Raw genomic sequence first — 27161 nt, 5'->3', positions numbered from 1 at the left:
GTGGCACTTTATATCGCTCCTGTCTACAGCATGTGTATCGGAAGAATGACTCATGTTTGCACAGTGACAGATGGTCTGAAGCAGGTTCAGTCGAGCACGTAGTTCTAATTAGCGTCAGCTAGAGGACAGTACTGCACAGAGACATTCAAGAAACAGGTCAACAGGACGTTTTTGTGAATTGTTCTGTTTGTTTCTTGAAGGCTTATTTGGTTATTTATGTTAGTAGTGTGAATGATGGGTGAATGTGGTCTGAAGCAAACATGTAGATCATAGTTCTACTGATGAATGTTGTACAACAGGGAATTTTGTATCATAATATATCAAGTAAGTTTGTGGTAAAAGGAAAGCTAATTCGAGTGCAAATGAAAATAGTTAATAACCCAAAGTATAAACAAAATATAAGAATGTTAAATATTTATTTCGAGAAAAAGTACAGTTCGAAAGTATGTTATTTCTTGATTGGTTAGTCATAAAAAGCGCGGGCTAACACGAGAGAATAATGTTTTCTATTAGCCTTAAATAAAACTGACCAATCAGTATTTTTCGCGAGTCTTCTCTCTTGGAGACAGAGAATGCTTACAGCAGTCGGAGCCTACCCTTTCAGTGGTACGGTCGTGTGTAGTATGAGCACCGAAAGGAGTTATAGTCTGCCAGTTTTAGTTGTGCTACATGTTTCAAAAGTGTTTTAAAGGAAACGTATATTTATTCTGGTGTGCTTTTTACAAACTACGGATTTAATTTAAGTAATTTTGTGTATAAGAAAAGACAGTAGTTCCACGTGGCACATTGAACAGATTGGTGCCTAAAAACCTGAGTGCATTTAGACACCGATAAAATTAATAGTATGGCGAGCATTTTCATTTAAGAACAGTCTGTGCTTAGTAGCTGTTCAGATTTCGGGAAATACGTTAACATAAACTTGCTAACGTGAATGAAAGGGTCTGCGCATGGCTGTGTTAGGATTAGCACAAGCTTGGCAGTGATCGTGTATATTATCAAGGTTCAGAATATACCGAAGTTCTGCCAGTATTTCCACCTTCATTCAAAATTAAGACCTTTTCCCAATTCCTGTAGTTGTTACGTTGTATACAGCCTGGTGCGAGTTGCAGCACGTCAGGTTTCCACTCGGCTTTCCTACCGGGAATCTGCTGCAACGAGTTCACATATAGGAGCAGGAACAGGATGAAAGGGAACCGCGCCGCCGCAAGGTCAGTATTATCTCAGCTGCTTTTCTGAAAACTTTCCTAAATTTTATACACAATATGTTATATTTCAAGGTAACATTTATGAAACGTAAGTAATTCATTTTCGATGTTACAATCGATGAGTACTAGCTCTAAATGTAGAGTTACAATTATTTTTTTTTTACAATCGTTTGAAATTACGAACTATTTGGCACACTTAACATTTCTATTATTGATTACGCAATCTAGCACTGTTTACTATGTTTATTCTTGGATTCATTTATGAAATAATAATCGAAACTAATAGAAATTCATTTGCCAAGAAAGCTTGTAAACCATTTGGAATATTGTTATTTCCGTTGAGTGAGATAGCACTAAACATGACTCTGATGTGATCGGACATATTTTTGTACTTTGGGTGAACAGCGTGATTTCGGCTTTGTTAATGTGAAAATTCAACAGATTGTATGATATACTAAAATGTGACAAAATATGTTAACGTAACAACAAAAATTGTGCAACAACAATCTTCAAATTTATTTAGATCATTTCAATCGAGTGGATCTAAAACGTGAGATTTTCAGGTTCAAGCATCAGACCCCTAGACAAGAAGAGCTGGAGCCAACTCTACACAAAAAACTAAGTAAACTAGAAAGTTTAGTGCAATCTTCGCTCCTGTCAAATTTTTCACAAAAGACTTTACTTATTGCAGTCAATAACTGGAATTAGGAAGGAGGGGTGAGGTTACGCACAGCACTGAATCAGTTCAGTCAAGAAGTCCAAGTTGTGGACCTAAAACTCTGATAGAACTGAGACACATCACCACACACCGATCAGGCTTCTAATTACAAAGAGACGGTTGCTACTAGATACCGTTCTGAAGCAACCACGAGAGTAATCCAGTCGTGCTGCAAACTGCAGGCAGGGGAAACAGCTACCCATAGCCTCTCTCTGCATTGTAATAACCTACGTCGACCGCCACATCACAAATTAAGGGATGGAAGAGGAACTAAAAGCACAGGGTTGCCATATGGAAGAGGCATTGCTTATCTATTCGCGAATCATCCATAGGCCAGATACTAGTTACCTCGGATTACAAACAAACAACTGAAGAGGTAGTTTTGTTCACCGTTTCAAAAATACACTGTCCGCCTCACAAGACAAGCCTGCGTACAATACTGTCTATTCAACTAACGAATTTGTGGGAGGTGCAACAGGTTAACAACACATCTCGGGAAACGGTCCAAATGGACCCGAATCTGGAAAAACCGATGGACCACGCCTAATTTTTAATTGCAAAACATATTAGAAAAAAGAAGAAACCCAGAATGCAGATACTACAATGATGATCACTTTGTTACTGATCTAACTGCAAAGAAACACCAAACCGACCCATAACAGTCGACAAAACTCAAAACATTAAGTGTTTTGACGGAAGCATCACGCCTTGCTACCCAGAGCAGCGAGAATGCAAACGAACGAAAAAGTTTTTGAGCACCTTCACCGCATCTGTCGTTAACGTTGCACTTGGTTTTGTTTTTTTCATAGAGTTACCTGCGCTGATCAATAAATAGCGCTGTCCTGCTGAGCACACCCTCACTGCCACAAGAAAGTCGCTTCTCATTCTTCCATACGTAGAACGATTTCTACCCCTTAGCCTGGTGAAAATCTCGAAGTTGAGATTAATTTTATTAAAACTGTTGCGGCCATTAACAGATACGAACCAACCATAGTAGACAATATATTAAAAACCAATAACAGAATTAACATTGTTGACAAGTTTTCCTTCCTTTTTTTCAACAGTCAAGAGCTGTATCTTACAGCATTCAATGTCTCCCACAAAACCGATATGACTGTAAAACAGGTTTTCTGCTAACAATCACTCATAAATTAATCTTGTGCTTAAGTTGATCATAGCGCTTTCTCCCTTACAAAACTCAGGTTTCTAGCAAATTAGCTGTGACGTTTGTGCAGCCTACCATGTCAGACAAATAGGACGAGGAATTTCCGTTGGATACAAAGAACATCTCTCAGGAAAAGAATTCGTCCTTTGGAAATCATTTATTAACTACAGGTCATAAGCCTGGCATCAGTATTATGCACACAGAGATGAAAGTCTTCAGATTTAATATTGCTGAAAAGTTAGAAATTTTCAAATACCCTTCTTTCAATGACGGTATCATACTTGATGAATAGTTGCAGTTACGAAATTAATTTTTTTGTGATATTAAGCCATTTCTTAGAAATGACTGAAGTTCACTCGTCCTTCGCTTACTGTAGAGTCAAAAATATCGTTGTCCACTCTCTTCTTCATTTATTTGATTGTAATCGTTCATATATCAATATATCTAATATTTGCTGTTGCATTTTTCTAAACAATTTTGCATTTTGCATAGTACTGGCTACTAAAATGTGAGATGAACACTGATATCCTATTTGAACTATTTTTCGTAAATTAAGCGGCTAGTATCTTCGATTGTTACTACATGGTCCGATTTGTCTCGCGTCCTAGCTGTGGCAACTTCGGCACGTGAGCCTCTTAGTTCGATGCCGCCTCCAGCGGCTGCCAGCTCTAGCTGCGTCATGGAGTCATAGTTTTACTTGCAGTTACCGGGTTACATCAGTTTCAGTGCCTTTCAGTTCTATGAGGTATTCATTTTAACGTGTTGGTGAAGTATTGTATGTGACGAGAGCATTATTGCTCTTAAATTACTTCGTCAGTGAATACATGTGACTCCTTACAAATCTCTTCGGAATTAAAACAGTTCATTCCTTAGTTTTTTTAGTATGTTAATGTTTAATTATGATATTTTTAAGTAATTATGAATTTTCTGATGGAGATATACTTAGTCGGTATCTTAGCATAGTGAAAGTAATTTTTTGTTGCGACCGGTTCGCTGTTTTATACCTGTTACACGCATCTGTCTCGGGAAGCCGACGGATGGGGGAAACAAGATAGTCCTCACGTTCACACCTGAATAAGATTTTGCCGTAATCTTTGTTGTCGACGCTAAGCATTCCTATCCGAAAAAGCAATTCCTTGAAGGCGTAACAACAGATAAACGAATTATCATCATGGGCATCGCAGAACCGAGCGACACAGGCAGAGAGATCAATCTCCACAGCTACATCTGCCATCTACCTGATCAGACCCATTCCAAACTCTTATAAAAACACCCACCTGTAACACGACTCATTCTGCCGGAAAATGTATAGATTCACATCGCAGTTGTGTTAAAAATAACAGCACAACATAAGCGACACAACCATGTATGTACTGCTAATTGATCTCATTAATTACGTGTCTCCAACTGGTGCAGATAAAATCACTGGAGACTCGATGCTAGATCCACAATATTTGGACGTAAGTCAAACGACAAAAATTGTTGAACTTCTTGTGGCCGTTTTGAATCTCGTCAGAGTGAGAAATGACTCGCTGACCTTAATTAAACACTACGAAACTTGTATCCAGATCACAAAACATGTACAACACAGGTACCCAGACACCGCAGCGAGACTCAGTCTGGCGACCTCCTGCCGATTATTACACGAACTGCAGTTATCAAACAGTAAAAAACTCGAACAAAAATTTTGAACAATCGTAGATTCACGAAATCTGATCGTCAAAAAATTCTATACCATATACGGAAGATAAACATCCCAGTTATCATGGTTTCCATTAACATAAAAACTTAGCATTTTTGAAATTGTCTTATGTACTCTGTAATATTAGTAATTTTCGCCTCACAAACATTAATATACTCTCAATAGTAAACGCCTGATGGCCTAGAGTTATCGAACAATTGTAAAGTAAAAGAAATGAACCATCGCATAGCAGTGACAGAATCTATTATTCTTTATCTTTGCCGTTCTTGCGCGGTGCCAGTAAAATCTCTATGTACATGTATCGATTAATTGTGTAAAAAAGAATTCTGTTGTTTGAAGACAAATGAGGCTTTTGGCGCCTCACCTTTTACTGTTTGTATTCCATGAGAGGCGGACGCGGACTTGCTGCGTTCCACAACTGTATTTTATATTTGATGTGAAAATATTGAGTGAATATGCTAATTGTTATTTTTTCCAATCAGAAAACATGTAGTTTCTTGTAACTGATATCGAACAGACAGCATCAAGAGGACATTTTGACTGTTATGTATAAAGTATCTAACCACAATGGTCATCTATTGTAATTTAATATGAAAAGGTACGTAGCATTAAAAAAACATGTGTTAGAGATAAGTGTGCTTATTTTCGTAAATTAACCTTGATGAGTCCATCTCATTATTTACTTAACTGTTAATTATTTTGTGTTACTTCATCATCAGAAATTACGATCACGCTGATGGGCCGAACGCAGCATGAGGCAGAAGGAACATTATCGTTTTCCTATTATTTCTGAACCAATTTTTTTTAAAATTGTGTAGTGTTGCATTTCTTTTAAAGTCTATAAATCTTCTGGTCCCTTAGTGTTGATCCGGGTATGACTACATCGCGACTATAAAAATGCACAGAAATGATAATGTTTCTTCCGAACGATCTCAAATATATATATCAATATGCTGCTCTTATTCAGGTATTTAATGGTCAACGTATGTTATTATAATAGCGTAATAAATCCCTGATTCTGTTGCCAAGTGGCCCACCAAAATATTCACTTTTTCGACATTAAAAAAAAGTAACAGTTCTTTTTATTTTCGTCCCCCAAGAGCAACGCTACAACTCGCTCCGTTCTCCCATTCGCCTGCAGATGAAATGGACTGGTCCATAATTCCTAATTCTCAATAACCGACACAACAGCGTCATTAATTCGGACATGAAGTTCGTTCCATAATCCGTAATTATGGTATCGTGCACCACAAACTTCAATCACCAGTTACTCACTAAAGCTTGTGCTACCATACTTGCCTGTTGGTCTGGTATTGCGACCATGGCTAGAAAACGTGAAAACTGATCAATTGTAGTTGAAACGTAACGATCCCCTGCCGGTGTTTTGTTATATGGCCCGCAGATATCTCGCCCAATAAACTCGAAAGGTTTTGAATTGCAATGGAATTCTCGTGCACACCACGTCTGCTCGCTGCGCACACGGTACACAATTTGCTATATATTGTTCCACATCCCTTGTGTGAGTGCGCCGCCAAAATCGTTCTGCTACTCGTCTTTCCATTCCTCGATGACTCGCATGCCCTGAAAGCACATGATCATGGGCCTGCTTTAAGGCTTCCTCTCTCAAACTCTTTGGTACCACTACACGTGGTCCACACCTGGTGACTCTACACAACAAATTTCCCTCCACAATGAAATGTGGTTGGGTTCTAAAACCCTGGCACTCCTCATCCTCTGCTTATGCCCTCTTCCATCCCGTGACACTCTCACCCATTACTTCTAATGTGTCTAACTTGCGACTTAATGTGTCTGCATTCCCGTGTTTTTTCCCTGGCTTATGAATTACTTCAAAGTCAAACTCACTCAATTTTAGAGCCCACCGTGTTAACCAACTACAAGGATCCTTAAGAGCCAGTAACCATCTCAACGCCACATGATCTGTCACGACCTTAAGCTTCATACCATAAAGATAACAATGATAATAAATTACTCCATATATTACAGCCAACATCTCCTTTTCCATTGTGGAATGATTCCGCTCTGCCCTATTTAAGTGTCTGGAAGTATACACCACTGGATGCTCCTGTTCCCTTACCATTTGCCCCAGAACACAGTATACTGCGCCATTTAAAGCGTCACATGATAACATGAAGTCTGCTTCAAAATTCGGAAACACCAACACCACACCAGAAACTAATCTCATTTTTAATTCATCGAAAGCTTGCTGGCATTCCTGCGTCCATTGAAATTTAACCCCTTTCTTTAAAAGTTTTGTTAATGGCTCGGCTATTGTAGTAAAATCCTTTACAAATTTACAATAATATGAACATAACCCATATACGATTGTAATTGCTTCGTTTTACATTGTGTCGCAAAATTTTGAACTGCCTCTGTTAACTGAGGATTGGCTGGAACCCCTTGTTCATTGATTAGATGACCTAAATATTTGACCTGCATCTGCGCAAAATTACATTTTTGTAAACTTAATGTTAACCATGCCGACCGCAACCTTCTAAGGACTTCTCTTAAATGCGATACATATTCTGGTATATCCTTCGAAAATACTATAATGTCAGCTAGGTAAACCATACATGTCTTTGGTTCCAGTCCCCTTAAAACCCCATCTAATAATCGCTGAAAAGTGGCCGGTGCTTTCTTCAATCCAAACGGCATATGTATATACTGATAATGTCCCCCACGGACAGATAAAGCTGTCTTTGCCCTATCTTCCAGCGCTACTTCCAACTGGTGGTATCCACTCCGTAAATCCATTGTCATAAAATACTTCCCTATATGGTTTCCTAAACACTGGTGTATTATCCACCGTTGGTATGTGATGCTTTGTAATTGGTGTTGCCGGTAACCTACCCTCCGTTCCAAATTACTTGCTAAATGTCAATAAAATTCCTCCAACATGATCCTGTCGCCTCCCTGCAAATGCTGAAATTTTCCCATCAATTGTGCGGCATCGACATTTTGCTTATGGCTCGCCTCTAAATCCTCCATATCGAGGTCATCTTCATCAAAACTCCCCAATGTGAACAATAACAACCTTTTTGACAAACTAAAATCCGATCTGCCGAAATTATCCATAGTTACAGGAACTCTATAATCTCCTTCCACATAACTTGCATGAGCTAAACTCTTTTGCACAAAGCAGTGTGCATTATCCAACTCCTCATTACTCGAGAGTGGCCCCACCATGTACAACGCCTCCTTTGGTAAGTCGGTATCTATTGAAACTCAGACTACCTTCCCTGTACCTGCCGGTATGTTATGCTGGTGATCGGCCTCTAATGAATCCGTTCGCAGTTTAGCAGGTGTCACCTTCACGTTATGTGCACCTTGTGACATTCGTCCATTTGCAACCATTTCCCCCATGCAACACATTGTCCCACTGTTTGTTGCCCAAGATCTATCCTCGCATGACGTTTGTCAAGGAAGTCCACTACGAGAATCACTGAATACCTCTCACCCACACATGAAACACCTCTACCTGCTCACTAAACTTAGTTCCGGCAATCAGAAATTGAAGTACCATCGTACCCAATGACTCCACATTATTATCCCCCACCCCATGTAACCCATAACGTGGTGGCTCAAGCCTTCTCCTGCTAACCAGGTCTAGATGAATAACAGACATGTGTGCCACTGCGCCAACCAGAACCCTCTGTTCCCTCCCATTAACGAAGCCTAATAAGCAGCATTTGATGTGTGCACCTACAAGCGCATTACTTAATTTCACTGGGACTGCCCTCCGACAGTTGAAGCAGTCCCATTCCTGTTTAACGGCTGCTGTTACCGAGGTTCCCCATACTTTTACACATGGGGTTCACTGCCTGGTGACCCATTTTCCCACATGAGTAACACCGCAACTGACGCTGACATTGCCTCCTAATGCGCCCTACCTGGTCACAACCAAAACACTTAATTTTTGCTGCCAGGACTCTATGCTCCACCCTTTGCTTCGTTGCATAATCTGCCTCCTTTAAGTATGTGGCAATCCTTACAGCCGCCACAACATCACTGGGATTCTCCATTCTCACCCAACGTGATATCTCAAGCGGTACTCCCCACAGAAACACATCTAACACCCTCTTCTCGGCCTCCTCTAACAGCACTCTATTCGTCTCCCCATTAAGTGACAGTTCGAATGTTTGTACATTCAGCTTTCGAATCCTGTCTGAGAAAACCTCCACAGTCTCATTTCTTCTAATAACTAATGCACTCAATTTTCCCTGAAAAAACATGGTACTATTCTCGTTTTGGTACCTCTGGCGTAACCCAGCGTCAAACTCTGCAAACGTCCCCACCTTGTTCAAAGTCTCATGGTACAATACATATGACTTGACATTCCCTATCAAGCGTAACTTCACCACTCTCAGCACTACAACATCTAAACGCCCATTGGCCTCAGGCCTTGTGATAATATCATTAAGGAATACCGACACATCCTCCATTGTTTTACCCAAAAACGTGTTAATCAATGCCGCGATTGCTGGGCCAAATGGTCTACAACACTCCCTGAACTGCAATTTACTTTCACCCAACGTCCCCTCCCCTGCTTGCAATGCCTCAAATCTCCCCGCTAGTTCTTCATTTTTTTTTTCCTTGCCTCTGACAATACCCGAATTTGCTCAGTTAGAGCAGCTACAACTTCCGCTGTAGTCATTGCCACAGCCTCTGCTTCTTGCCATGTTTCCACCATTCTTGCGTATAGATCTACTGTTAGTATTAATTCCACTCTGCTACTACTAAAACTTAGTTCCTGTGGCGAATCATCACCCACCTACTTCTGAACAATTGCGCGCCGAATGTCCAAATCTGTTACAAATAAAACAACTCTTTGGCACCCACTTTGTATATGGTAATCCGTGACCTGACAGATTACAAAAATTACATCGCATAGGCGCTATGTCGTCATGTCCCCATTAATACTGATAAATCTGTAGGGTCCTCCGGCCAACAAAAGACACCCTCAAAAAGTCCATCCTAATTGACACTTAACCCCATAAAACACAAAAGAATGACACATAAACAATAAACCAAACATCACTCACCCATCCCCAACGTGCTCGCGCGCAGGTGACAGTCCTGCTTTCTTCCCTGTACTGGATGAACATTTTCCGAATGACAAGACGTAACAAGAAGTGTACAACCACCCATCACGAATGCAGTACCTCAACTATCCCTCTACACAGGCACATCTCAACTCAACTTGCCCAACATAAGATGTGGAAGCGGAAATCCAGTACCAGCGCTGTAACCAGCACCACTTCTGACACCACTATTGCAGGGGGTCGATGGTCGAACCCGGGACTCCAGATGGCCAAGCTGCAGCCAGGACTCACCGTCCCACATTTCATCAGGGGGCAGAGCAAGTTCAATAGCGTCAAGGGGCAGTGCAGAGTGATACAGCAGTATTCAGAAGTATTCCTTTACTCATATAATTTACAGTACTTCAATGAGTGCAGCATAGTGTTGGTGTGCCACCCACAGCGTTGTTCTGCGAGTCCAGCCGGCTCAGCAACTTCTGGTATGCCGATGCCGCTTCTCTGTCATCAGCGCCGCTCAGCTGGAAGACGGCCACACTCTGCCCGGTCACCGCCCAGTGATGCGTCGCATGATTTCGGAGACTGCTACAGTCCCTGGTCCTCACCTCCCTTGCCCTGTTGGGCCTGCTCTGTCTGACCATGGGACAAAGGTGGATGTACTGGTCACCCATGGTCCTCGGGCCGCATTGCTCCCAGGACAGGACTCTGGATGCGGTGCTGCAGCTTGCCGCTAGTGGTGCTTGCCAGATGGCAACACTCGGCGCCGTCACTGCTGCTGCTGCAGCCCAGCCATGCCTCCTGCAGTGCATGCCTCGCCCAGACCCTGGTACACCATGTGGGAAATGAATGTGGCCCATCCTGGACCCGCTGCAGACCAGTGTGACTGCCCTCCTTCAGGCAGAGCGTGCAGTCTCCAAGTACCCGGTTGCCATTTCGTCCCACCCCGGTGATGTGTCCCCAGAGGCGGAATACAGCATGAACAAGCACATAGAAGTAAAGTACAGGTTACATGGAATATTTACAACATCGCTGCCAGACTAGTCCCTATAAGTGTAGACCAGAACAGGTACGATCTGACTCTCAATTGACATGGAACACCTCCTAAAGCTAAAAGTGCCTAACTATTTACACTGCTTTCCCCCTCACGTGTGATGTAGGGTCAGAAGGAGACAGAAACTACGGCAGGGGTAAATTCCCATATGTCAACCACTTACACATCACCACTCCCAGCTCTGGCATACTGCCTCGCCTCATACATCGCAATAACTGAAAGCAACGCTGCAGTTCCCTGTCTCGCTGTTGCTCCATGCCATGTCTACTCTTCCTGGCCTACTGGCTGCTGACCATTACCACACACTGCCAGTGGCGCCAGACTTCATTGCCCAACCACACCTCTACTGAATTTTTAACAAAATTCACTATGACTGAGACTAATGCTAGCACAGCATTCAGTTGTTACAGGTATGATGGGACATACTAAACCACTTTCACCAATAACAAATAGGTAGGAAATCAAAAATAAAAATAATCATTCTGAAATTAAAATTTTGGCATAAGCACAGAACACCAAACACATCATGTTCATTTACAGAAATTAAGAAATATATCCACAATGGAAACATCTTTGAAATATAACACAACACACAATCAAAGAGAATGCTCATTTGATCTATTTATGCAGTACAATAAAAAATATTCATTCAGATAAAATTCATGTATTGAGTAATCACATTCTGAGCTCCAAGTGTTGTTCTTATGTATATAAATAAATGGAATCAAAATACAACACCTAATGTTTATGTATTTCATTCTGTGTAGTGCTTACACAGTATTAAATGCTGAATACATAATTAAGAGCTTTAGTGCATAACACTAATAAACCTTACCTCTGAATCATGTACAGAGCTTTATGAAACAAATCAATTTCACAAAAAATATACATATTGTGCACTGGTAAAACGGCAACCAAGCACAATGTGTATCTTACGTTAAACATATTCGCATCTGACCTGTTTATGTGAAGATGCATTGATGAGCAAAAACACGATGTAAATTGTGCATCAGAAGAGTGAATGTCGCTTGTTGTAGGCACGTGATGCAGTAATGAGAGTACAAGTATATGAACAGACCAGAGATCAACAAAGATTTTTTCTACCAATGAGATAGGTTGCAAACATGTAAATCCAATGACATAAGTGACAAAGTAACAAAGCGCAAGTTGTTCTGGCATGACAGCTGGGGACTAGCATCATAAAAGTGGTGAATGTTGTTGGCTGGTTGTATGCTACTGTTGTGAACATCTGTGGAAAGTGGCTGAAGTGTGATAAATCCATAACCTGATTGCAAGGTATAGCACATTCACCCTTCATCACAAATCATGAAGGTCAGAGGCTCTAAAATGTGTGAACGAGTCGTTAAGTCCAGATCATGCAGAATTGTTGATGTATTGTGTTCCAAAGGTTGACAAACAAGCTATTATGCAGGTGATCATAATATTTTGGCCTATTAGCATATGTATGTTATTATAACATACTTATTAATGAAGGATTAGTAGTAACAGAACGTGGATGTACACACTATTAATTACATACAAAGCAATACCTAAGTAAAATAACTGCTATAGTCATTGTTCTCCAGTATTGTGCTTACTAGACCGAGTGAAGGATGTGCCATGACTATATTTTTGCTGTCACTGCACCTATAATACAGAGCTGCAAGTATCACATGATGACTATCTTTAGAATAATAAGCAGAAAATCATCAAATTTCCTTGGCCATACACTGAATACCGCATAGTACTTATGATTACTGATACAGGCGAAGGTTTAACACAATTCACAAACTTCTTGTCTCACGTTCGATAAGAAAAATAGTGTTAATAATAATAACATATTTGATTAATTTTTCTGCAATATTTGACACCACAATTTCTTGACATCTAAAGATGCAGATTCGATTGTTATATAATCACATTATGTGTTACCACTCTGTTGTACACATTATTGCACTATTCCATTATTCTAGCATATTTTAATGTTATTTCCTAGGCATCACAATTTTATTGTCTCCCTGCTACATAATTATTTTATAGGCCTTGAGGAAACCAACCAGGGAAACCGATTTGATTAAACTAACACTTTCTTGTAGCTTCTTTATGACGAGAAGTAATAATGTGTCTTGGGAGTACCCATTTGAGTGAAGCTTCGGTCAAAGATATCACATTTGTGAGGTCTCCTTCAGGTATGTACTAAAGTTTGTGTCGTGTGATCACATTTGTGGGATCACTTTCTCGTGTGTATTAACGTTTGTTGAATGAGATTACATGACCTAGCAAAACATCTGCCACAAATATCGCATTTTAAGGGTTTCTTTTCAGTGTGAATTAATGTATGTTTCTTGAGGGCGCTCCACACAGGAAAAGATTTGCCACAAATACCACACTTGTGGGGCCTGTTTGCACCGTGTATTAATACATGTTTGTTGAAATAACCTGATGTGGCAAAAGATTTGCCACAAATCTCACATTTGTGAGGTTTCTTTCCAGTGTGAATTAATGTTTGTGTCTTGAGAGCCCACTACACAGCAAAGGACTTGCCACAAAAATCGCATTTGTGAAGTTTCTTTCCTGTGTGAATTAATACATGGCTCTTGAGAGCACCCAATAAAGCAAAGGATCTGCCACACACATCGCATTTGTGAGGTTTCTTTCTAGTGTGAATTAAGGCGTGTATCTTGAGAGCACCAAACACAGCAAAGGATTTGCCACAAATGTCACATTTGCGAGGTTTCTTTCCATTGTGAATTAACGTGTGTTTCTTGAGGGTGCTCCACACAGCAAAAGATTTGCCACAGATACCTCACTTGTGGGGCCTGTTTGCAGCATGTATTTAAACATGTTTGTTGAAATAACCAGATGTAGCAAAAGATTTGCCGCAAATATCACATTTGTGAGGTTTCTTTCCGGTATGAATTAATGAGTATGTCTTGAGAGCCCACAACACAGCAAAGGACTTGCCACAAATATCGCATTTGTGAGGTCTCCTTCCAGTGTGCACTAATTTGTGTCTCTTGAGAATACCCAACAAAACAAACGATTTGCCACAAATATCACACTTGTGAGATTTCTTTCCAGTGTGAAATAGCATATGTATCTTGAGATAACGCGAGGTGGCAAATGATTTGCCACAAATATCACATTTGTGGGTTCTGTTTGCACTAAGTACAACAAAGTCGGCACTGACATTAACAGCTGTAGGTAAAGTTCCATAACCACTTGTTTTCTCTGCATCGTTTGCCGTATGTGTGTTATATATATCATTAGGGGACTTCTTTGAAGCTTTCCAAGTTTCCTTATATGAATTATGCTCATTGTGTTCTCTGACAGAAACATCTGGCTCACCATCCAAGAAGATACTGCTATGATGCTCATCACTACAACCATAATTTTCATGGTTGCCAGCAGTTAAGACTTGATAATTCTCACTCGTTCTCAAATGTTTTTTCAAGCTAACATTACTGTAAAATACCTCACCACACCATTTACAAACATACAAAGGAGGTTGCACACCATCAATATGCATAAACACATGCATTATGAGTCTGTATTTTGAAGGAAAGCTTTGTAGGCAGAAATTAGAAACATATATATGAAATTCCTTTTCCCCCAAACCACAATGATACCTGCTGCCAAATGAGTTATCCTCGTTCACAGTTGATTTTTCTGCATGAATACCACACTCTTGTGTTGACTTCTCCCTACCTACCTCCATCTCATTCTTCACCAGTCCATGGTGAATCAAGCTGAAGAGCAAGAAGGATAATGTTAAATACTGATACATATACATATACATATACATATACATATATATATATATATATATATATATATATATATATATATATATATATATATATATATATACATATATATATATGAGACATAGAGACATAGAAAAGATATTTGAGTGTCCAGAAATCCAGGACTGTAGAATACAAGCGTGCACAAGAAATTACATATTCAGCAAATGTTAGTGATTTAAAATCATAATGTTCTACCGGAAGGAAAGAACTGATGAGATTGATGTTGTTTGGTTTGTGGAGCGCTCAACTGCACGGTTATCAGTGCCTGTATAAATTCCCAACCTTGCTCAGACCAATCTCGCCACTTTCAAGAGTGATGATGAAATGATGATGAAGACAGCACAATGATGATGAAGACAACACAAACACCCAGTCATCTCCAGGCAGGTGAAATTCTCTGACCCCACTGGGAATTGAACCCGGGACCCCATGCTCAGGAAGCGAGAACATGGCTGTGAGACCACAAGCTGCGGACAACTGATGAAGTAAAAGAGGTTTAAAAATAAAGTAACCAGAGGAAATTTAATGCAGATTAATATGAGTCACTGCTGATTTCATTTGGAATTTTTACATAAGAATTAAAATAATTCACTTTGAAGGGTTACAACATTTTTAAAATTCAGTGCTTCAAGTTAATAGTCCACACCAATTTTTTAAATGTATCAAAAATGTATCAGTTACATATTTAATTCAACATTCTTAAGTTCAAGGTATTTTAGATTTAATTAAGAGAAATAATGAGTATGCATAATATTCCATCTTTTTAGTGTTCATCTTCTATCATAATAGCTCTGTAAGTGCTTTTTCTTTATTTTGGGCGCACTTTCACCTTTAGAAAGAAAGTGTTACAATTACCAAAGATAAATTTATTTCACAGTGTAAAAAAGAATTTTTTTTATTCCTACTGAGTCAAGAATTAGTGCAAGCTCCAATACTTTTATTGGGTATCTAGTCTGGTTATCCATGACTGTTCATAAATCAGAATCAATGTCACATCAACAAATGCAACAAAATATTAAAAAAAAGGATTTTGCATACTGATGACTGAATGTGAATGACACAAACTTACAGATGGTTTCAACCTAACTGTATTTTTCGCACTGCAACTTACATGAAGCCTTGCACAAACAGAAATACTGTCTGAAAAGATGGAAATGGTTGTACGTTTTCCAGTACATTTTGCGGTGATCCTTTTTGAAAATTTTTAATCTTCCCAACATCTGGTCACCTGGCATTCCTGAACAGCCTTGACAAAGACATGAGTATAAATAGCCACAGCATCACACATCAGACACAGAGCAAGCTGACATACTGAGTTCCAGCGATAGCAGCTGGTATATGAGCTACCCCATAGTATCTGGGTCCCATCATTTCACCTGCAGTTAAACCCTTTTCACATAACAGAAATGTGATGCCTTTCAAGTTCCCAGTATGTGCACTATGTTGGACGTGAAAGATTAAACTAGTGATGGTGTGCATGCTCCAGTGTTTTCCTCCTATCCGGTTAGCAACTTTTGAAGTTTTTGCATTGTGTTGGATATATACCTTTGTTTTGTATGGTACCTGGCAAATTTGGAGTGTTTTTTAACTCTTAACTGTGATCATACGATTTTTCAGCGTCAATGATATTATGGCGTACGCCAGTTTCCAGAAGTTAACAACTGAATCACTAAATATTGTGGTAACATTTGAACCATTGTTTTGGAAATGCTGTCGTCACATGTTGCATAACAAGGTCCTTCAGATGTCACTGTTCACTTAATATGCCCAAAAGGTGTAATCATCTCGAAGGAACACTGAGAATGAGGGCACATGTGATACCAGAGCACATGGTCACATAAGCTGAGTGCAGGGGATGTTCCTGATTAACATTTGGGAGACAAATCCATATAGGACAGCTCTGGGCATTCACACGTCCATGAGGAGTAAAATATGCCTTATCCATCCAAAGAATATTCCCCAGCCAAACGTCATTTATTTCCACACATGACAAAAAATGAGGAGCAAAGTCACAATGTTGTAGCCTATCTTGGGGCTTCTTTTGGAGCACATTTTCAGTCTTATGGAGGTACTAATGTAGAATGTGCCACAAAATCTTTTGAACTGTTGACCAGGGGGTGGGGAGAGAGAAAGTGAGCAAAAGGGAGGGGGAGGGGGAGAGGGACAGGGAGGGAGAGCTCCTCTGACAACTCTAGCACTTACTGAAGAATTTTAGGCGTCTGCAGTATGATTGGCTGTGCCTAAGAGCAATTCCCAGCACCACCCAATTCACCTCTTTCTTCAAATACCTTGATCACATTCTTCAACACATTTGTTGACATCGTGCCTCCTCTGTCATTTATTTCAGTGATATTCCTGCAATGTAGTGCTGCTATTGCTGATGTTCTGATAAAACAGCAGTACCACCAGCGTGTAGGGAAGCAGCCTACTCACGCTGTAGTAAATTCACATCAGTTTCCATTGTGTGCCAGCCAGTCTGCTGTAACTAGCTCTGACGTCATAAATGTTGCACAATACCTTAAAAATCAAGCAAATGACCTAAAACTTTTCTAGCGTGTCAGGAATAATACTGAATTAATGTGTGTTAAATATCAGTTCGATAACTTCAGTCATTTTCGAAATTTGGACGTTTTTCTAAAAAAATCATTGGCGCAACAGAAAAGAGCTAGAGACTTCAAAATTTATATTTAGATTCATCTTTCATAATGATTTAATAAAAACAGTACTTTGGATTTCACAAATTAAGACTTTAGTGGAAATTCATGATTTTCTGGTTTTCGTCTCAAAACTGAAGGAACCAAGGTAGATTAAGTAGACTAATAAATAAGGCTAGGATGTTTAGATTTAAATAGGTTGGAGGTCCGCTATGACTATGAAGATGTGAAAAGTTTCTTTTGAATACCTATAAAATTATAGCGATAGCGGATCTCAAAAGGGACAGTTCAGAGCTCATCTGCTGCGTGCAGTGTAATTTAATTAATTCTCTCGCCCAAAATATTTAACTTAGCCACGTCAAAATTTTATTATCAATACTTACCTGCGTGCTGAATGCACGTTTAAATTAAGAGCTTCCTCGGCCATCAGCAAAAGAAGCTATAAATTATTATGTTACTTGAAGTGGTGCGTTACTAGCCCAGCGGCTAGTCGAGAGAGCCGAAAAGATCAGGCGTTCCCTTCGCCGTCCGCACCGCGGGTTTATATATAAGAACGCTGCGCGAGGAAGCAAGGCCCCAGTTCTCTCCAGACGCTGAATGACATGCCATCTGTGTCGGTAGTCGCGTCGCATCAGTGTATCTGCTACAAACAGCCTCGGGTGCCGTATTAAGTTACTAGAGATATGCGGAACCATGAAAACATTTCATGTGAAGTGTTAATTCTGGAATGATTTTCATTATCTAGCTTCAGTTTGCGTATTGTCGTATTTTCACGTGCCGTCGCGGGACAGACATTCTACCAAATATTTAGCGTGGCGTTTGATGAAGTATTTTCATCAAATTATGGCGAGCATTCTTTTAAAACATTTAATTCGGACATTTATAGTTGCATCAGCGCATTAGACTCTGAACTGCTCTGTTAGTTAGGTTGTAGGGATACTTGTGTTTTTTATCAGTGAATTTCAGAATATACTCAACTATTTTGGAAAACCGTTTTTGATTAGAAATCCCGGACAATCTCCTAATTCCTCAGAGCTATAAGCTGCAGCTATAATAACATTCTCAATTGAAGTGGGCACTAGGATCTCTAATTACTGGCTCCATGTTTTATTAAATCACTTTCTGGGTGCCAAGAAGTAAATAGAGAGCCAGTGTTGAGAACGGCGAAAGACAGCATTAACAACATTCTAAAAGCCAGAAACTGATTCTACATGCAAGCGTTTATCCAGCAAATAATTAAATTAATTTTGGTTTACAAACCCATCCGCCGCCCCACATATGGTGCATCGGCCGGGATATCAATTAAGTGAAAGTGATTTTTAACTATTCGGATTCGCGAGTGGAATGCGACACGCAGCTGAGTAATAGAACAGTGAATGTGTTACGTGTGCATGTGGACGACGCAATTGGATTAACAACACATCTGGATTGACGGAGCTGGCACTGAGTCTAGCGGTGCTGCCGGCATCGCGAGAAGCCAGTCTCGCCGCACCGCAGTCGTTCGCTGGAGCAGTTGGCGCAGCGCCTGCAATTGCGGGCCACGCAAACACACAACAGCCGTCGGAGAGCCGTCTGCAGTTCAACGTACAACGTCGCATCAGGAATCCTGGTACGCCGCGGCGGCAACGCCATACGTCGTGCAGAAGGAACTAAGTTAAGTGAAAAGCTGTTAAAAATTTTATTAACCTGCACTAAAAGACTGTCGGCGATGGAACCGCCAAAAGAAACTGAGGTTAAACTTAAATCAGAACCTATGTCTGTTGAGGGAACTGCAAATCCAGACAACGGTTCGAGTGTAAATATGCATGAAAGTAGTAATGTTAAAGTGAAATATGAAGTATTGTCTCCTGACAGTAGTGTGGGAAGGGGCAATGATTCAATAATAGAGACTCCTGTAGTAAAGCGGAAAGTAGAAATGGTAAATTTATTGGATGATAGTTTCTCTGATGAATTAAAAATGAAACAGTCATCAGAGATGGTAGAGTTTAAGAAGGAGCAGTTAGATATGACTAATCAATCAGAAGTTTCAGGTAGTTGTGATGATTCTGGTATTGGAGCTAGTTTTTCGTCACCTGAGTGTGATAAAAAGCCAGCTCGTGAGCAACCCAAAGATGCTGGGGCTGTTGATCTAAATGTTATATTACAAGCAACAGCTGGCAGTCAAACAAATTTTAATATGCGGTTTGAGGCAATGGACAATAAGTTAGAATCCAATAATGCTGAATTAAAGGCTGAAATAAGTGAACAGGTCAAAAGCAGTAATGCTGAAATGTCAGCCAGTAATGCTAGAATGAATGCTGAATTAAAGGCTGAAATAAGTGAACAGGTCAAAAGCAGTAATGCTGAAATGTCAGCCAGTAATGCTAGAATGAATGCTGAATTAAAGGCTGAAATAAGTGAACAGGTCAAAAGCAGTAATGCTGAAATGTCAGCCAGTAATGCTAGAATGAACGCTGAATTAAAGTCTGAAATTTTGGCCAGCCAAACAAATTTTAATAAACGATTGGAGGTAATGGACGATACCTTCAAGGCTGGTTGCAATAAGTTGAAAGAGGATCTAGACAGTTTGAATTATAAAATTGATTACAACCATGAGGATATTAAGAAAAAGGTTGCTCAACAGTTTTCTGAAATGTATAAAACAGTTAAATCCGAAGTTGCTGAGGTTCGCAAAGACTTCCAAATGGAAGATGCGAAGCTGGAGCACAAGTTAACAGAAAAGATCGAGGCGGAATCTGAACTGTGCTCAGATAGATTTAAAGATATTAATATTAAAGTAAACATATGTCAAGCAGATGTAGATGCAATTAAAACTGACACTACTCATATTGCGCAAAGAGTAGATAATGTTGAAAGTCCTTGTCAAAACCAAAGAAAAATCAAAGAAAGTAAATGCAGAAACAAAGAAATTCATGTTCGTATACCAAGGACCATTCAGGATAATAGGAAAACCACATGCCAATGCATATAGGCTGGAGTACCCAAAAAGTAAGAAGATATTAGGTCTCAGGAACGTGATTGACCTAAAGAAATTCATAGGTAGTGAATGAATGCTGTAGGGAGGAGGTTGTTCTGTAACCTCTACACAGTGTGGCAGCTGTGCAGTCCCAGCTGTGTGAGATCTTCTTTCCCTTTCAGGTCTCACTCATTCTTCCTCTTTCCTGTCCTCAAAAATTTCGACCTTTTCTTTCCAAATACTAAAATTTTCCGTTATGACTATCAAGCCAGCATTAAGCTAATGAATGCTGTAGGGAGGAGGTTGTTCTGTAACCTCTACACAGTGTGGCAGCTGTGCAGTCCCAGCTGTGTGAGATCTTCTTTCCTTTTCAGGTCTCACTCATTCTTCCTCTTTCCTGTCCTCAAAAATTTCGACCTCTTCTTTCCAGACATGAAAATTTTCTGTCATGGCTATTAAGCCATGAGTTATGTAACCATTCTATCTACCGATTAGTGAAGAAAAATACCTAATGTGACAAACCTAATAGTGACAAACAATAGAGAAGTATGACGTAATTAAGATAAAATGTATTGGAGTAACAAGTATGTATAGAATCCAGGTAATATAGTAACTACAAAGTGTTGTTTTATTGGAAATGGTCCACCAACAGTAATTTAAAAAGAAATATGAATTCATGTACAAGCAGGATCTGAAGTGGTAGTGAAACCTAGTGTATGCATTAGAGCTAACTAAGAAATAGTAAAAGAGATTGCTTAGTGTTATGAAAAATATGCAGATAAGTTGTAAGGATAAACTCACCTGGTGTAGCAAGGAAAGGCAGTGTAATAGAATTGAGCAGTGTTTGTGGTTGAGACGTGAAGGACACGTCCCTGAAGTATTTATAAGGTTGGAGCTGGCCATTATTTTAGTGTAGTGTGTGACAGGATACACCTACACGTATTGAGGTTATGAGTTGGAGGCGTGAATGCAACCATAGGTACCCTTATGTTAGATGAGACAGAGCAGCTCATGGTGTCCTATAGGTATAAGGAATTTAGCATTACGCTCGTCCATAATTACTTGATGCACTTTAGTGGTATGTCTGAGAGAGACTACCTGAGGTTTCAGCGTCCGATCGAGTGGAAATGGATTGCCACGTGAGCAACTAATCAACTGCAATACACTATGGATATGAAACAAATGTGCTATCCTGTGCTTTAAATGTTAATACAGTGAGTGTTAAATAAGTTCATACACTAGCAAAGTAAATAAATAACATACTGACAGACGTGAAACATTATTTTAGCTCAGCATAAATACACTTCAAAGTAAGTAAGTACCTAATTGCAGATGTGGAACTGACAACAGCAGAGGACCAATAAGTGGATTTAGTAGTCAACTAAACGTAGTGTGTTTTGAACACTCACAACTGTACTATTACCAAAAGTTACTCACATGTACAAAGAAGCTGAGAAAACAACCACTAATCATACTCATACTATCTCTAAGAATAAGGTAATCAAAGATGAGTCAGTTAAGTGCTTAAAATACAAATGTATCAGGAATGAACCGAGCATTGGTTCAGTGTTCCGGACCAGAAATAACAAATTCAGATTAAATATGATTTATGATTGTATGCCTTAGGAGCATAGATTTTCTCTGGTACGTGACTAACGGCGTTTTGAGCCATTTGTTTACCGATTTTATGACAGTTAAGTAACCGTAAGAGTAAAATTGAGAAAGGTTCTGTTAACTTTGTTCCAGCAACATACTGAAGGATAAAATGTATATATCCCCATTTCATTGTGACCCACCCTTAGATATTAAGTGAACAGAGTCTGAGGCACTCTTTTTGTTTGTTCTACAGGACAAACCAGATAATGGCAGCCTGGTAGCTGCTTGAAAGCGTGGAGTGACTTGGACACAACTCACAATGACCCCTCCCCTTTCCCCCATGTAATTTAGAGAGAACGTGAAGGACGCACACCATAGCAACTTCGCCTCCTCTACCCTTGTGAATGGAACTGTAGGACGCCAGCCAAAGCAGCTACAACCACGTGTGTAAAAATTATTTGTGAACTTTTCTTTCAGGTTTAGAAAAGACTGCTAAAAGATAATCATCTGTTTATGTATCATGTTATTTTCTTTGAATTTGTGTATGTAAAAATGTATTTAATGGATCTAAGATTTTCATAATTTTTCAATTTGTATGTGTTTGTTTGTCTAAGGCAATATGTATGCCAAAATATTTCATTGACTTTGCTTAAAATTTTGAGTAATGACATTGTTTAAAAGGCAGTGAACATGCCTACAATTTAAATAATTAATGTAGGTAATCAGTTTTCTTTAACGTTTCTACAGGTTTATATTTCAATTTTGAATTTTCATAGGGAGTTAAACTATACTCTTGCTTCCCTTTTTCTAATTAATTTTTTTTTTCATTCATTAACATTCATAAACAAAATTTAAGTAGAGGGTGATGTAGGGAAGCAGCCTACTCACGCTGTAGTAAATTCACATCAGTTTCCATTGTGTGCCAGCCAGTCTGCTGTAACTAGCCCTGACGTCATAAATTTTGCACAATACCTTAAAAATCAAGCAAATGACCTAAAACTTTTCTAGCATGTCAGGAATAATACTGAATTAATGTGTGTTAAATATCAGTTCGATAACTTCAGTCATTTTCGAAATTTGGACGTTTTTCTAAAAAAAATCATTGGCGCAACAGAAAAGAGCTAGAGACTTCAAAATTTATATTTAGATTCATCTTTCATAATGATTTAATAAAAACAGTACTTTGGATTTCACAAATTAAGACTTTAGTGGAAATTCATGATTTTCTGGTTTTCGTCTCAAAACTGAAGGAACCAAGGTAGATTAAGTAGACTAATAAATAAGGCTAGGATGTTTAGATTTAAATAGGCTGGAGGTCCGCTATGACTATGAAGATGTGAAAAGTTTCTTTTGAATACCTATAAAATTATAGCGATAGCGGATCTCAAAAGGGCCAGTTCAGAGCTCATCTACTGCGTACAGTGTAATTTAATTAATTCTCTCGCCCAGAATATTTAACTTAGCCACGTCAAAATTTTATTATCAATACTTACCTGTGTGCTGAATGCACGTTTAAATTAAGAGCTTCTTCGGCCATCAGCAAAAGAAGCTATAAATTATTATGTAACTTAAAGTGGTGCGTTACTAGCCCAGCGGCTAGTCGGAAGAGCCGATTTGATCAGGCGTTCCCTTAGTCGTCCGCACCGCGGCTTTATATATAAGAACGCTGCGCGAGGAAGCAAGGCCCCAGTTCTCTCCAGACGCTGAATGACACGCCATCTGTGTCGGTAGTCGCGTCGCATCAGTGTATCTGCTACAAACAGCCTCGGGTGCCGTATTAAGTTACTAGAGATATGCGGAACCATGAAAACATTTCATGTGAAGTGTTAATTCTGGAATGATTTTCATTATCTAGCTTCAGTTTGCGTATTGTCGTATTTTCACGTGCCGTCGCGGGACAGACATTCTACCAAATATTTAGCGTGGCGTTTGATGTAGTATTTTCATCAAATTATGGCGAGCATTCTTTTTAACATTTAATTCGGACATTTATAGTTGCATCAGCGCATTAGACTCTGAACTGCTCTGTTAGTTAGGTCGTAGGGATACTTGTGTTTTTTATCAGTGAATTTCAGAATATACTCAACTATTTTGGAAAACCGTTTTTGATTAGAAATCCCGGACAATCTCCTAATTCCTCAGAGCTATAAGCTGCAGCTATAATAACATTCTCAATTGAAGTGGGCACTAGGATCTCTAATTACTGGCTCCATGTTTTATTAAATCACTTTCTGGGTGCCAAGAAGTAAATAGAGAGCCAGTGTTGAGAACGGCGAAAGACAGCATTAACAACATTCTAAAAGCCAGTAACTGATTCAACATGCAAGCGTTTATCCAGCAAATAATTAAATTAATTTTGGTTTACAAACCCATCCGCCGCCCCACATATGGTGCATCGGCCGGGATATCAATTAAGTGAAAGTGATTTTTAACTATTCGGATTCGCGAGTGGAATGCGACACGCAGCTGAGTAATAGAACAGTGAATGTGTTACGTGTGCATGTGGACGACGCAATTGGATTAACAACACATCTGGATTGACGGAGCTGGCACTGAGTCTAGCGGTGCTGCCGGCATCGCGAGAAGCCAGTCTCGCCGCACCGCAGTCGTTCGCTGGAGCAGTTGGCGCAGCGCCTGCAATTGCGGGCCACGCAAACACACAACAGCCGTCGGAGAGCCGTCTGCAGTTCAACGTACAACGTCGCATCAGGAATCCTGGTACGCCGCGGCGGCAACGCCATACGTCGTGCAGAAGGAACTAAGTTAAGTGAAAAGCTGTTAAAAATTTTATTAACCTGCACTAAAAGACTGTCGGCGATGGAACCGCCAAAAGAAACTGAGGTTAAACTTAAATCAGAACCTATGTCTGTTGAGGGAACTGTAAATCCAGACAACGGTTCGAGTGTAAATATACATGAAAGTAGTAATGTTAAAGTGAAATATGAAGTATTGTCTCCTGACAGTAGTGTGGGAAGGGGCAATGATTCAATAATAGAGACTCCTGTAGTAAAGCGGAAAGTAGAAATGGTAAATTTATTGGATGATAGTTTCTCTGATGAATTAAAAATGAAACAGTCATCAGAGATGGTAGAGTTTAAGAAGGAGCAGTTAGATATGACTAATCAATCAGAAGTTTCAGGTAGTTGTGATGATTCTGGTATTGGAGCTAGTTTTTCGTCACCTGAGTGTGATAAAAAGCCAGCTCGTGAGCAACCCAAAGATGCTGGGGCTGTTGATCTAAATGTTATATTACAAGCAACAGCTGGCAGTCAAACAAATTTTAATATGCGGTTTGAGGCAATGGACAATAAGTTAGAATCCAATAATGCTGAATTAAAGGCTGAAATAAGTGAACAGGTCAAAAGCAGTAATGCTGAAATGTCAGCCAGTAATGCTAGAATGAATGCTGAATTAAAGGCTGAAATAAGTGAACAGGTCAAAAGCAGTAATGCTGAAATGTCAGCCAGTAATGCTAGAATGAATGCTGAATTAAAGGCTGAAATAAGTGAACAGGTCAAAAGCAGTAATGCTGAAATGTCAGCCAGTAATGCTAGAATGAACGCTGAATTAAAGTCTGAAATTTTGGCCAGCCAAACAAATTTTAATAAACGATTGGAGGTAATGGACGATACCTTCAAGGCTGGTTGCAATAAGTTGAAAGAGGATCTAGACAGTTTGAATTATAAAATTGATTACAACCATGAGGATATTAAGAAAAAGGTTGCTCAACAGTTTTCTGAAATGTATAAAACAGTTAAATCCGAAGTTGCTGAGGTTCGCAAAGACTTCCAAATGGAAGATGCGAAGCTGGAGCACAAGTTAACAGAAAAGATCGAGGCGGAATCTGAACTGTGCTCAGATAGATTTAAAGATATTAATATTAAAGTAAACATATGTCAAGCAGATGTAGATGCAATTAAAACTGACACTACTCATATTGCGCAAAGAGTAGATAATGTTGAAATGAAAGTAGAAAATATCAGTACTAACATTGCTAACATTGAGAGTAAAGTAGCTTCAGTAACTTCTGGTAGTGGTAATGTACAACAAGTTGTAGCTGCAAACGCCGCTTTTATCGGGTGTCGGCAGTTCTTGCGGTTCGATCCAGATAAAAATATCCATCCGCTAGATTTCTGGAACGATTTTGAAGATGTGATTCCACCAACTTGGTCTGAACGAGAGAAAATCTCGTTTGTTAAAAGCCATTTAACAGGTGACGCCATGCGTTGGTCAGCTGATGTTATGTTGAAATGTAAAACATTAGCGGAATTTAAAACAGCTTTTATTAATGAGTATTGATCTAGCAATAAGCAAAGTGAAGTGTTGAGAGAATTTTGGAGTGGGAAACGCTTCAATGCAGGCAAGGAATCACTTAAAGAGTTTGCTAGGTCATGGATTTCACGTTTGTCACATTTGGCGGAAAAGCTGAAACCTGAAATGATTATACTAGGTCTTGAAGCCAAACTGCCATGGTATTGGCAAACTAGAATTATATCTGCCCCTAGAGACAATCTGGATCGTTTCATTGAGTATTTGGAACGTGTAGAACGTGTTGCTGCCAATGAGGAGCAAGCACGTAATAACAGAAATGCCAATAACAATAATAGTAATTTTAGGAACGAGCAAAATGGCAATGTAAACATCAGAACAGTAGGTGTTCACCATCCTAAGAGAGGTAGGAATTGGGGAAATAATTATCAGAACCAACAATGGCGTCCAAGGGATAATAATTTTGTTCCAAACAGAAATATGCATGTAAACAACAGTACGGAAAGTAAGGCTATGCCAGCTAACTATAATGAAACTAAAGGAAACAGTAGTATGCCGAGGCAGGAAAACTAGTTCCCGTCTATGAGGACACTGGCGCTCACCAGGCGGTTACTTTTCCTATGCCAGTAGTTAAGGGAATTGGTAAGACAGATCAGAATACTCAAACTGAACATGTGGATGAAGAGTCGGTAGCAACTAAGGATACAACAGAAATATTAGATCACTCACAGTATTTGATAGATACCGTGTTAGAGACGCTTTCTAAGTGGGAAGAGAAAGAGAAGGCTCAGCAGTGTAACGATAGGGAGGAGCAACAAGATATTGAATTGTCAGGTGAAGAAGCAGAAGAAATTCATGCTTTTATTTACGATGAAGATGATGTGCTCTTATCTAAAGTGCCTGTGCAGGATGTTGATAATGTACTAATAGATTTAGGACAGGAGATAAGTGGGAATGTAGAGGGTAGGCTGTTTGGGGTCGA

The 27161-nt window shown here is 39.6% G+C and overlaps 1 protein-coding gene across 1 annotated transcript; it reads right to left on the bottom strand.

The window, feature by feature from the left end:
- Positions 1-13731: 13731 nt before the first annotated feature.
- On the bottom strand, positions 13732-14436 carry LOC124719830 (zinc finger protein 92-like). The gene has a single exon (XM_047245018.1). It carries the CDS (start codon positions 14434-14436, stop codon positions 13732-13734), a length of 705 nt encoding a protein of 234 aa, XP_047100974.1.
- Between the last annotated feature and the right edge of the window lie 12725 nt (positions 14437-27161).

Source organism: Schistocerca piceifrons, chromosome 11, assembly GCF_021461385.2.
Source record: "Schistocerca piceifrons isolate TAMUIC-IGC-003096 chromosome 11, iqSchPice1.1, whole genome shotgun sequence".
In the NCBI taxonomy this organism is placed as follows: Eukaryota; Metazoa; Arthropoda; class Insecta; order Orthoptera; family Acrididae; genus Schistocerca; species Schistocerca piceifrons.
This window is presented reverse-complemented; position numbering and strand designations above follow the sequence as displayed.